Source organism: Pygocentrus nattereri, chromosome 10 (assembly GCF_015220715.1).
Source record: "Pygocentrus nattereri isolate fPygNat1 chromosome 10, fPygNat1.pri, whole genome shotgun sequence".
NCBI classification, from domain to species: Eukaryota; Metazoa; Chordata; class Actinopteri; order Characiformes; family Serrasalmidae; genus Pygocentrus; species Pygocentrus nattereri.
Genome location: NC_051220.1, coordinates 4,998,671 through 5,012,500, shown reverse-complemented (window position 1 = coordinate 5,012,500; position 13,830 = coordinate 4,998,671). Strand labels below are relative to the sequence as shown.

Below are 13,830 nucleotides of genomic sequence, written 5' to 3'. Positions count from 1 at the left end.
ACGATTCTGACTCGATGAGTTTCTCCAGAACAGAGCATTTCGCATCAAACTACTCTGAATGACTGTTCACATCTTACACTTTTCATTTTGCAGACATTCTGAAAAATGAGTGGTGTTCCCACGTTTGACTGTGTTCTGTCAATTCAATATACTCAATGCACATATTGAAGATGTCACTGATAAAATATAGAGAGAAATGCTTGGAAGTGTAAACATTATTTCATAATTAGACACAAAGGAAATGTGTCTGTGTTTGGGTCTGGCTAACTATAGTGAAAATGAACTGTGCTGTGTCAGCTCAATATATTGAATACACGTTTTAATATAGCGAATGCAGGTATATTGAATATTGGTGCGTACAGCTACAGTTAATGAACATCACAGGAAAACAGAAATGCCTGTAGTTGGTCAGCCTGTATCAAAGCCAGCTAGACTTGGTAACAGTCTAGAACTGCCCTACACTTTGTGAATGGCACAGTGACCCAGTGGCCCATACTACTGAATAACATCATTAGTCCAGTCATTGTGCCTCTGCATGAACAACACAGGCCTAATTTCATCTTCATGGGCGACAGCGCTCCACCTCATCGAGGTCGCATCATTAGGGAACGGCTGCTGGAGACTGGGGCAACTCAAATGGAGCGGCCTGCGCTTTCTCCAGACATGAATCCCATAGAAAACCTAAGGGATCAGCTGAGTCGCCGTGTAAAGGCTTGTAACTCCGTACCCCAGAATCTCAATGACCTGAGGGCCGCTATTCAAAAAGAGTGGGACGCCGCGCCTCAGCAGACAACGAGTCGACTTGTGAACAGCAGGAGACGTCGTTGTCAAGCTGTAATTGATGCTCAAGGGCACATGAAGGACGTTATTGAGACGTTGAGATGTTTTGACTGCATGCTTCTACTAAAATCCCCACTTTCATGATATAATGTCAGTACAGCATGAACTTTTTACGTTTTCCATAAATTTTACCCGAAGGCCAAATATCCCTAATTTTTTGTGAGTAGTGTATATTTATTTATATAAGTATATAATATATACTATTTTTTTACCTGTAGTATTATATATATTGTCCATATGGTAACAAGTAATAAACTACAACAACTGCTTGTTAATTCTCCTCTTGCTACTTCTTTTCTTGGGTGCTTTGCTCCCCTTTGACTATTTTTATCTTATCTTGAAATAAAACTGCTTTTGCTGGGCGTTTGTGATGGGTCACAAAGCTCGAGGATCAGTAATCACAGCACTCACTACACTTAATGCCTGTGATGCAATAGCAAACTTATGATTCAACACTGGGTTTCATTTGAAATGAAGTGTGCAGCCTTAAAGGACATATCTGTAAGTCGCAGACTTACCCAGTGCCCAAGGTGGGAGTATGTTGAGGTAGGTCTCATTGTTCTGGATGGCGTGCATGTACATGAGGTGGATCATGAGCTCTGCCAAACACCACCACACACACACACGCATGATTCTGCACAGTGCCCACACTGCTGACACCTTACACACTGGCTTCTCCATCTGCAAAGGGAAGGAGGGAGGGGTTGAGAGAACAGCACGGAGTCCGAAGACCTTTCCAAAGCCCTATACTGGTGTGCACAGCAGTGTTTTTTCACGCTACTTAACTCAGCACTACTGAGTCAGCATCAACCTGTGTTAGCCCCTTGGCCTAAACCCATCACACGCAGAGCCCCATCCAACCATCCTCTCTCTCAGTTCACTCCAGAAGAAAGTCACACCTGCTCTAAGCAGAGTGAGTTAGCATTTGTAATATGGAGTTAAATATATGCAACAAAATATAGACTCAGTTGGAGGAGGAATGACTCGGGTACATCACAAATTTGCACTTACCCACAGATGAAGTCAATCACCAGAGACGTTTGGTCAATAGAAGTCAGTAGTCACCCAAATGTTCTCCCTAAAACTTCCATTAATCCACTCAAACTGCTTCTAGGTCTTTATTAAAGGGGAACTTTCAGTCGTTAAGACATAAACAAAGTCATTAAGGCTTAATCCCATTTCACCCCTCGCCCCTACCACTTAGCCCTTAGCCCTCTGTTTTGCCGGTTCACATCTAGGGATAGGGTGTCCTGATTTTTGTTGAGATATTAGATTAAGATTAAGTGACCCTTATTAGTCCCACAATGGGGAAATTCCACCTCCGCATTTAACCCATCCGTGAAGTGAAACACCACATACACTCTAGTGAGCACACACACACTAGGGGGCAGTGAGCACACTTGCCCGGAGCTGTGGGCAGCCCAATCCGCAGCGCCCGGGGAGCAGTTGGGGGTTAGGTGTCTTGCTCAAGGACACCTCAGTCATGTGCTGTCAGCTCTGGGGATCGAACCGGCGACCTTCCGGTCACGAGGCTGGTTCCCTGACCTCCAGCCCATGACAGCCCCGCTATCGATAGAGGGGTAGAGCGAAGTGTTGGGGCTACATGGCCCTCAAAACTGTGGCTTTTCAGGAAAATTCGAACAAGAAGCTGATGAATAACTGACTTCAGCTTCATATCACCAAAGAATTAGCGGTGGGGATAATAAATAATTGTCTTATACCCTCCTTTGAATTTGTAACTAAAGTCCAGCAGTGAGGAGCTGAACTTCACCCTCCTCTGCCATCACCTACAGTATCACCCTGCCGGGTCGCCTACAGAGCAGCGCTAGTAGCTGTTAATGAAGCAATTTTTTTTATTTTTTGTTTTGTTTGTACAATTTGAGGCTTGTCCAATTTCGTAGGCCAAGGTTTCAGCCACTACTCCTTGCAACTCAGTTCCAAGGGGTTACGGTGACACTCGAAAACAAGGGGTAGGGGTAAAAAGCAGAAATGGAATTGGGCCTAAGAGTGTTCTGACAGTAGTAGTAACTTGGATTTCTTCATTGTTGTGGTGACAGAAACCAGGGGTCTTGATATCTACAGCACAAATATAGTCATTCTCCTTACACCCACCCAAAACCACATTTTTGGCTGACACTCTTACATTCTATCTATGTGTCTGTGGATGATGGTAAAGTAGAAGGTAGTAGTATTGTCAGTAAAGTGGTGGCGGGGGAGGGGTTGGGACTGTTTCACCCTGCATTTACGTCTCTGCGCCATGAATACCGTTTCAGGCAGACGTCTGTAAGGTACCTGCTGTTCACAGCTTTTGAAATGCTTCTGACGTCTGGTTCCTGTCTCCGCCGATGTGAACTTGGCAAGCGTCTTTAGAATCACCCATTTCACATCACTCTAAAAGAATGAAACCAGCAGAATGCTCTACAGACTTATCCACAAGGTTTAGGACACATGATGACTTATTATGAACTATTAAAAAGGATAAAACTTGTACGGAGCTGAATTCTGAATCGCTGCTGCACACGTAATGCAGGCATATGGACGCTACTCATCAGGTTCACGATTTCTGTTATTCCGTTTTATAACTGCAAATCTTATATTTTCAAACTAAAGATCATGTTAAAAAACAGAAACAAGAGAAACGATGAATGTAATACAGCACCCATGTACGTGCATGACATGCATGGACATAACAGGGATCAGGAATTCGGCAAGAGACCCTATTGTCTAAAAGGGCTACCTGCTGTATTCAGCTACACTGTGTTTATTTTAGTAGTTCACGGCAAGTCACACTGTGTGCTTGTGCCCAAGCCTGTGTGACAGTGATGAAGGGCTAAAAGTGGTTTGGGTGACTACTGACTTCTAGTGTTTGTTGGCAACATTAGCCTTGTAGCTCCAGCGCTGAAGAAAATAACCAAAATTTGGACACCAAATGGGCTTTTTTTAAATTGTCCATTTTATCAGCTCAACTTACTGTATAGCTGCACTCTGTAGTTCTACAGTTACAGACTGTAGTCCGTCTGTTTCTCTGATACTCTGTTACCCTGTTCTTCAGTGGTCAGGACCCCCATGGACCCTCAGTGGTGAATCATTCTCAGCACTGCAGTAACACTGACGTGGTGGTGGTGGTGTGTGTTGTGTTGGTATGAGTGGATCAGACACAGCAGTGCTGCTGGAGTTTTTAAACACTGTGTCCACTCACTGTCCACTCTATTAGACACTCCTACCTTGTCAGTCCACCTTGTAGATGTAAAGTCAGAGATCTGCTGCACAGTTTGTGTTGGTCATCCTCTAGTCCTTCATCAGTGGTCACAGGAAGATGTTGGCTGGATATTTTGGTTGGTGGACTATTCTCAGTCCAGCAGCGACACTGAGGTGTTTAAAAACTCCAGCAGCACTGCTGTGTCTGATCCACTCAGACCAGCGCAACACACACTAACACACCACCATCATGTCAGTGCTGAGAATGACCCACCACCTGAATAGTACCTGCTCTGTGAGGGTCCATGGGGGTCCTGACCACTGAAGAACAGGTTAACAGAGTATCAGAGAAACAGATGGACTACAGTCTGTAACTGTAGAACTACAAAGTGGTCCTATACAGTAAGTGGAGCTAATAAAGTGGACAGTGAGCGTAGAAACAAGGAGGTGGTCAGAGTGTTATGCCTGATCATGTACATGCATGTGCCCACACTGTCCCTCTAACCTGTTGGCTGAAGTCTCTGTAGGTAATGATGGGTCCATTGTAGAAGAGTGGATGGTAGAAGCAGTAGGCAGTGAGATTGTACAGCTGCATTATGAACATCCTCATTTTTCTGAACTGTAGAGATGAACGTTGCTGGCCTGGAGCTCTGACCAGCAAGGGGTTCCAACACAGCTCCAGACTGAAGCTAATACATCGAAGGGCACAGACTGCAGTACTGAACAGCAAGAGGTAGTAGCGTTCATCTGAGTCGTACCAGCCTCGCTGTGGAGAGAGCAAAGAAGAGACAAACGGGTCAATAACAATAACACCTGAAAATACAGTGATGCCATGAAATGAAAGAATCATGTCCATAACAGAAATTCAAGCCACACCTTTTTTAAAAGTCCAGTTTTATGAATACTTTTAAATCAGAGGTCACTAATAGGTGGATCTCGGTCCGAGTCCGGATCCAGATGCGTCCCTGAACCTATAACCGATAAATTCTTTTATTTTGACGGAGTGGTCCTATTTTAATCTGCGTGGCTTTTCTAGCCTTTACGATAACTTTAGAGGCCGGAGACTCACAGATCAATTGCATATGTTGTAATTATCACACGTGACGCTTCTCAACCAATCAGATGTGTCCATTACGATGAGCACTGAGACTCGAGTGAGTGACGCACACACGGGAGGGACGAGGAGAGAAACAGCAGTCAGAGAAGAAAGTGAGTCAGAGGGAAGTTATTTCACATGGCGTGATCTAAAAAAGAAAACTGACAGTAAATGTTGTTGAAATCTGACCGAACTGGACTTTATTTGATCTGATATTCAGCTGTTACTGTATAAGATGTTGATATTCCTACTCGGCTACTTCAGTAAACAGTATATGGCGCCGAGTCATGATGCAGGTTAGACATTATGATGTTCTGGCCCTTTACTTCAGGAAATTTTCTCTAACTGGACTACTGAATTTTAATTAAATACCCCTGCTTTTAAATGAACATAGAACATTTTAAGTTATTGTTATCATTATGTTATTATTGAAAAAAATCTTCTTTCAACAGGACAAAACTAACAATAAAACAATGTGTTAGATTTTAACACTTTGTTGCAGTCATACTTTTTAGCTTTTTTGGCCAAAAATTGCCACTTTTGACTATTTTAAGTCAAGATTTTGGTGCGTCCCTAAAAAAACCATCCATCCATGAGCAACTCCATGGTCAGAAACTGACCACTGATGAAGGCCTAGTGTGGTGATCATGAACCAGCAATTCAAACTTGATTGCCAACAATTTTTTACACTTGTTTAAAGTTACACCGCGCCAAAGCACCGGACACTATTCAACCATCAAGGCTTATTAAAATGTCCAACCACACACAGGAGACATTCTAGCACCGTCTAATAAAGATTTAAAGAGGTATAAACAGACGCATGAGATTTTAAAGAGCGTTTTATATAGACGTTTTTGGTCAATTCTTCATTGAAGTGGTGAACCTTGGCATTAATTATCCTCTTAGGTCATCCCAAAGAGTATGTGCTCAAGTGGGAATCTGGCAGCAGGACAAATCTATTTGATGACCCTGGGGTTACAGAGTAGCTAATACAAACTGAGCCTCACTAGACGAGCAACAGTCTCTAACTGTACACCACGAAGGTGGAACTACAAGGTAGGGGGTTCTAGTGAAGCAGCCAGCGAGTGTAAAGCCATGTCCACTTCAGGCTGTAAATTTGTCTCACAAAGCTCTGAAAGAAAACAAATAGGATTGGGCCGTGCAACCTGGCGATGGTGGCTCCCTCGGGATTGTGAAGCAAAGGGCATATTAAATGAAATGAATGAACTCTGCCCATTCTTGACAGGCTAATTTCAGCGGGCAAAGTCACAATGAGAATGAATACAGGATTCGTTGCTGCCTTATATGAATCTGATGTCCAGACTTAGTATTATAAAGCGCTGTCAAGTCGTCTCTGACTCCTGGAAAACATGGATAGTGCAGGGGTGTCAAACCCAACCACTAAAAGGGCCACATTACAACATCTCAACAAATCTGAGGGCCAGCTGTGTTTTTATTTTATTTTTTACTTAACATTGACCCCAACTGGCCATCGTTTATGCAAAATATGCCAAAACTACAAATACTAGGCACTGCATACCTGAACAATTCAAAAATAATTAGAAATAAAAATCAGAACGGGAAAGCTCGTTGAAAGCTGGCTTGAAAATTCAGCTAATGGCTTTAAAAGATTCAAATGGTGGACTGTTGATGGTCCTGGAGTGTTGGTTAAATGTTGCTATGGTAAGGTGGATCCACTGCCATCTTAAATTTAATGCCGCCTTAAAGCCACTGCCACCTTAAATGTAATCACTTATATTTACTCTCACCTTGAACTCGCTAATACCTTAAACACACTGCCACCTTAAATTCTTAAGCCTTAAATTCAGTGCTACCTTGAATCTACTGCCACCTTACGTTTCCTGGGACCTTAAATTCACTGCCACCTTAAATTTGCTGATACCTTAAATTCACTGCCACCTTAAATTTGCTGATACCTTAAATTCACTGCCACCTTAATTTCAGCACTACCTTGAATGCAGGTCGACTTTATTTGTGCTGATATTGCTGTTCATTAGGCTGCGTGTCAGTCTGTGTGTACTATGCATGAGTGTCTGTGTGCATTGTGACATGGGGCAGTTAGACTTGAATATCTTTAACATTACCTCATGTATTTACTATGGTAAAAAACACTGTATTTGAACAGTAGTTTTACAAAAACTGTATATCGGATCGCTTAAAAAGACAAGACTCAGCGCAGTTATCTTTACAAAGTATTAACCCTTAGGACCCGGAGGCCGCAATGAAAAAGGCAATAAAATGGGGAATAAAAAAGGCAATAAACTACAGCGTCCCATTCAACACAATGAGTGCACTTTCCCCTCTTTCCCTCAAAATCAGACAGGCCCTGAAACCCATTTTAAAGTTGGCAGTCCTGCCTTTCATCATAACCTTAGTCTTCTTCATATTGAGCTGAAGTCGTGTCTTTTCACTCTGTTCTTTAACCTTATAAGAGTGTTTTCACCTGCTTATCAAATGTAACTGTTGTTTCTTCCACCAACCATGAATCCTCACACATCTTTCTCCAGTTCTGCCCCTCTAATTATACAGAGTGATTCAAAAAGACTCATCTGATGTCAAAGCGCCACATCTTTACAACTGTGAGATGCCTAGGAACCAATCACATACCAATTGCAAGAGGGGGTCATAGAGTTTCTGACTGTCACCGGAAGAGACCCCTGAGCAGAAAGCGTTCTGCATTCTCCACTTTAATAAGAGTGAATCCAGCATAACTCTGCAGCGTGATTTTCTGGGGGAGCGAAGCTCCAACAGCTCAGAGTGTTCGTCGTTGGTTCCACAGCACTGGATGATCTCCGAAATCGCATTGATAGAGCCATTAGTGTCGATTATGGGATGAGTTTGACTGGTGTTGATGTTGTCCGTACAGCTGGAGGAGGTTCATACTGAGCACTTTTAAAATGACATAATAAACTTTATGCTCAACTAACCCATTTACAGTTTACTGCATTGCTCTCTAATGATTCACAAGCGAAATAAATCATTTTGAAATCACACGAATCTTTTTGAATCACCCTGTTTTTGCATACAGGTTAGGTTGAACAGGCATGGTGACAGTGGGCAGCCTTGTCTAACTCCTTTGCCAATCAATCTGTTTGTCCATATCCCGTCCTGACTGTGGCTTGCAGATCAGTGTGGAGATTCTTTGCCGAAAGACGCTCTGGCATTCCCATTTTCCTGAGGACGTTCCAGCATTAGGTGGTTGACACGGTTCAAGACTTTGCTATACTTGCTTTCAAAGTCACAATAAGCTTCATTTAAACCACCAACTACACAGCTATGTATAGAAATCCATATATGTAATTGTGTGGGCAGCGCAAATCAAAGACGGAAACACTGCAGCAGGCGTGAGATGATTTACGCTCGTAAACAGCAAAGCTGACACACTCCTACTGCTGGGAGCTGCAACAAGGAGCCGGGCAGCTTTTGCAAACATAAATTCCTCTTTATTGCTTCATATATCACAGCGCTGTCAGCAGCAGAGTAACCATATCGCCACCATTACACCTGAGCTGGGACACTGGAGGGAGAGGGAGATAAAAGGAAAGAAAGAGGAAAGAAGGAGAGGTGAAGAAACATCACAACGGCTGCTCAATGAACTTGGAGAGCAAATAAAGGCAAAACACATTTTAACAAATGCAACAAAACAGTTCCATAAGCTGCTGCACCATCATTCTCTATCATCTTGCCTTCTGGCTGTTCTTGTGTGTCATATTCCAGGCAGCGGCAAACGCAACCCATGCCGCGGAGTTTATCTAATACAATATCCTAAGCGTGCTCCCAGGCAGAACTGAGCAGCGAGCGGCGAAGAAAACCACTCCAGCAGAGCCGCTTTCCAGGCCTACTTATCAGGCCTTCACAAAATAAAGCCATACCCGCTCGACCAACAGAAAGATAGCGCTAAAATGTGGGCAGAAGCACGGCGAAATTATTTTCTGCCGTCTGCTAATGCTTTTCACGCCCCCCACCTCCTCATTTCAGCAAAGCCTGGTGATAGCTAAATGGTCTCTTGAGTGAAGTGGCTTAGAAAATGCCGGGGAATGAGAAAAGCAATGACAGAGCAAACTCGAAAGACCTGCCAACAGATGCACTGAAAAGCTTATGATAATCTGGGAAAGTCATCTTAACAGCACTGAAGTTCGGCAAAAACAATTTACATGATTTTCTCTATTCCCCCAAACATAGTCAACCGGCCAGGATATGTTTGGTCTCTTAAGTGTGTTGTAGTTTGTCACTGGAGTTATGATGCTAATGGAAACTTCTTAGCAATACAACTTTTATAGACCACAGGCAGGCGCTTTGAGCTCACCTAACAGCACGAGGCAATTAGGCAAATGTGTGCCGATTCAGGCATCCACTCTGTATGTAAATGCGCTTTCATCAACACATACTGGTCAGGTCTAAATGAACACATCCTCGGGAGAGAACTTAAAAATATGCCATTTATGCTCATTTTAGCGCAATTTCTATTTAACATTTTGAGCAGGGAAACATAAAATGTCTAATAACATTTTCACGCGCCCCGTTTTATGACCCCCCCCCCAAATGTGTCTTCCCAATATATTAAATTCAGAAATAAAGAATAATTGGTGCATACGTTTGTTCTACGTAGACGATGGTGTTATTTTCACAAAAAAACCTGGAATTTGATCAGAGCGCCCAAACTTTTGCTTACAACTGCATTAAGTAGAGAATTTCCCATGATGCTTCCACTTATGTTTGTGTGGTTATATGTACCAAAAACAGTCATGACTCATGACATGGTAGGATCACTGTATCAATATTAAAAATAGCATTAAAAATATCTGATATTAAATATGCAACTTTATGCAGTTTATAATTAAAAAGAAACCTTATCTTGCTGTGTATCAGTTTCAGGACTCAGCATGAATCCAAGAGGGTGGAAATTATCTATAATAACATGTCCGCCTCATTCTAATTGTTTATTTTTACTAATAATAACTAATAGAATGCATCAACATCAAAATCACTGCACTTTCAGCTCACAGACACATCAGGCTAACAGTTTCTGAAATGATAACGACAACTGCACTTGTTTCCAGGATCTCTATATGCAAAGAAATAACATTTTGCAGGTATTTGTTAATGTTTTGATAAAAATGACCCAAATGCATAAAGATGTCAAATTTCTGGGAGCATTTGTGTCAAATAATGGCACGTCTGAGTAGCCCAGGGTCTCATTTTATGTTTTTCCCCAAATATTTTTCCCCCAATATGTTAAATTCAGAAAATGAAAGCGTAATTTGTGCAGAAACTTGTTCTACATCGACGGTGTGTAACTTATTTTCTCAACAAAACCTGGAATTTGATCAGAGCGCCCAAACTTTTGCTTATAATTGCATTAAGTGGAGAATTTCCCATGATGTTTCCACTTATGTTTGTGTGGTTTTATGTACCAAAAACAGTCATGAGTCATGACATGGTAGGGTCAGAATTTGGTGCCAACAGCATGAATCCATTGACCCAACCTGCCTTGTGTCAACAGTCCAGGCTGGTGGAGGTGGTGTAACGGTCTGGTTAATGTTTTCTTGGCACACTTTGGGCCTGTTATTATCCATCATGACCATCTTCCATCCTCTCTTTATCCCTCACAATTAAACAGGCTGTATGTTTTTTTATTACTGTGCCTTCGAGACTGATAGGCGCAAACACACCCTGTTCTGATTGGCTGCTCTGTATTACGTCTTACTTGGACGGTCTGCCTGTTAGCCAGGGCTGAAACATTCCTTATAACTTTAGTGTGAATGGGTGGGTGGGGCTAAACTGCCGTAAGCTGGAATGGGTGGATATATGAATTGAAGGCTGTGTTTATGCAGCTTAATGTTTTACAAATGGACTGTATGGACTGAGGAGTCAATGGTATGTTTTTAAAGTTTGACATTGTTTCCATACTATATTAAACTTTTATATATATTTAAACTATATAAAAAAACTGATGTTGCAGTCTTCTATGGGACTTTTCATCTTTACTAGACGACTGTACCGGTACCAGCACACTTCCGTCAAAATGCTCAAATACAGTCTTTTAAAAATAATCGAATGCATTGAACTGTCCAGCAACACGGTGACACAATATTCCATTCAAAAGCTTGAAATCTCAATATTCGATTTCCAGAAACCGTCTGTTCGGAAATCTGTTATTCACAGCAATAACGACCGATTTGATACTGTATCAGTATTGGTATCTGCACCGATACGGGCACTTAAGCGCAATATTAGGTATTGGGGCTGGGGATACAGATACCTGTGACCGATACTACAAAGCGATTTCTGATGCATATCTGCATGCCAGTAGACAGAACTCAATAACACATCGGTGGCGTTGGATGACCAGCAGCAGTAAAAATGCTCATGGTAGAATCTGTAACAGCAGTTGTTGCTATCTAAGCCGCTTTCCTGTCACACTTGTACCGTTGTGTGGCCACTCACAGTCTGAGTTAATGTTACTGAGAGAGTAGAAGGAACTGCCAGACTCTTACCGCAATGACCAACTTTAGCCTTAATTCGGCCTTTATCATAGCAGCCCGCTAGCTGGGCCTGAGTGTCCTCTAGCCAAGCCTGCGGGTATCTTCGTTGGTCAGCTGTATCACTCAGCAGTGGGGTCTCGCGGCTCAACGCTTCAACCAAGAAAAAACACTGCAAGTCGCTGATACTAACAGTGAACAACATATGAGACAAATGACTTGAGATACTTGGAGGTGAAACAACATTCAGTTCCGTCTGAGCAAGAGAAGCTGCTGTGTGCTGCTGTGTAAACACCACAGGTTTATCTGTATACTGATCAGCTCTGTTTCTAACTGTTTTGCGTGATAAAGATATTTTAAGTTTACTTCAATTGTTTATCATGGTTCTTTGCTAATCGTACAGCAGTACTACTAAACATATACAGTAAATAAACAAAAATAAGTAAATATAGTCCAACAGGTCCAACCTTCTAGACAAGCTGAGTGTGTTTTATTTGTGACACAGAACGTAGATTTTACCAAAAGAAAATATTGTAAAAATGTATTTATATAACTAATCAGGACTTATAGATGAGTCAAGTTAGATAGAGTTAACATCTGTATCGGTTGATCTGAAAGGATCAGGTATTAGTATCAGAAGGGAAAAAGTAGCATCAGTGCATCTCCATCAGCGACATAAGCAAGGAATGAGCGAACGCTAGCAAATCTCATCTCCAAAGCCTTGTGGTCTTCATAACACGGCCAGAGATCAGCCTGTTACTCTGTGTCAGTAATTCATACAATTATTCTGATGGTTGGCAAAAAACTGGAGAGTGTTTCCTTTCAAATGAGACCAAGATCAGGACCACAGCCCAAAGCATGTGGGAACAGTGCTCCTTTTATTGCCGGGATACAGTTTCAGGCCAAAATGGGGCGACAGTTAAAAGGTTAAGTAATTAAAAGTGGTGGTTTGGTTTGCATGCAACCAAAGTTACATGCTTTTTACTTTGCTAGAAATCTTCTGGCATCATTTAGCAGACAGCTTTTGGCTCCCATCAGCCAAATACCCATTTCATTCTCCATAAGAGACGTTAATCACATTATGATGATGCACATCATAAAAACTTAATCACTCAGTGAGCTCAATTCACGCTGTTTGTACTCTAGACTCCCGTTTCAGGTTCAGAGCAAATTTTTCGCCTGAATTAAATGCCTGTGTGTGTGTGTGTGTGTGTGTGTGTTGGCTTCTGTAAGCTGAGGAGGCAGTGTGGATATTGATCACTTTGATCAGTAGGTTCTCCTGTCCCATTCCTCTGAGGTATCCAGTTACGTAACCTCAGATATTAACTCTGTCAGAACCCGATTTATCATCAGGTGCTTCAAAGACAGCAACGAGCCCTTTCCAGGGCAGTATTTTGGTCATAAGAACAGCTTTAGGTGATTTCTCTCGTCCGTCATCCTAAAACCTGTTGTCAACGTGTCACTGAGTGCGTTTACATGCACTTAATAACCTGATAACTGTAGAAACTAAGACTTCGTCAGTAATCTGATTATGCACTCGAGCAATCAGATAATGGGGAAACTCCAGATCTACATGAGTCAGACAGTAATATCTACGGATAACAGCAGAAATCTGATTATGAGCAGATTATTGAGTGAATTTGTAGTCATATACTTTGAATGTCACCGAAATCAGCTACTACCCACTGATTTCTATCACAGGTGAGTTTCAAGGTTTCCACTTATTTTCGTAGCACAGGGAAAAGCATTGATATTACTGTCCATAGCCGTGGTCACCAACCTTGGTCCTGACGATCTACTTTCCTAGGCACTGTGGTTTGAACGACAGTCTGCAACATCTGCTCCAGATAATTCACTTCTTCAGAAGTCCCTGATTGGCTGGATGAGATGTGTTTGTATGGGCATGGAATAGAGGCAGCAGGTTGGAACTAAACTCTGCAGGAGGAGGAGGGTTGGTGACCACTGGTCCATAGTAATCAACTGTCCACTGTGTTTTTTTTGTGACAAAAGGAAGTGGCTATAAAATGTTATTCCACTCACTGAGTGTAATTATGCATTTGGATCAGAGAGATCTGTCAGTTTTACAGCTTTAAGCCTAGAAAAGTTAACCTATCCTTAGATAAGTATCACATCATCCCTTCAGAACCAGCCATCCCGTCAGCAAGACATAACACCATCTGTATGTCGAGTGCC

The 13,830-nt window shown here is 42.1% G+C and overlaps 1 protein-coding gene across 3 annotated transcripts in view; it reads right to left on the bottom strand.

Annotated features, from left to right (window-relative positions):
* hhat (hedgehog acyltransferase) overlaps positions 1 to 13,830 on the bottom strand; it is a 108,869-nt gene that overhangs the window by 70,510 nt on the left and 24,529 nt on the right. For all 3 annotated transcript variants that reach the window (XM_017702547.2, XM_037541714.1, XM_017702548.2), the window contains 2 exons: positions 4,544 to 4,804; positions 1,359 to 1,521 (listed from right to left, as the gene is read on the bottom strand). In XM_017702547.2, coding sequence (XP_017558036.1) covers positions 1,359 to 1,521; positions 4,544 to 4,804 — 424 coding nt within the window. The remainder of the gene's footprint in view (positions 1 to 1,358; positions 1,522 to 4,543; positions 4,805 to 13,830) is intronic.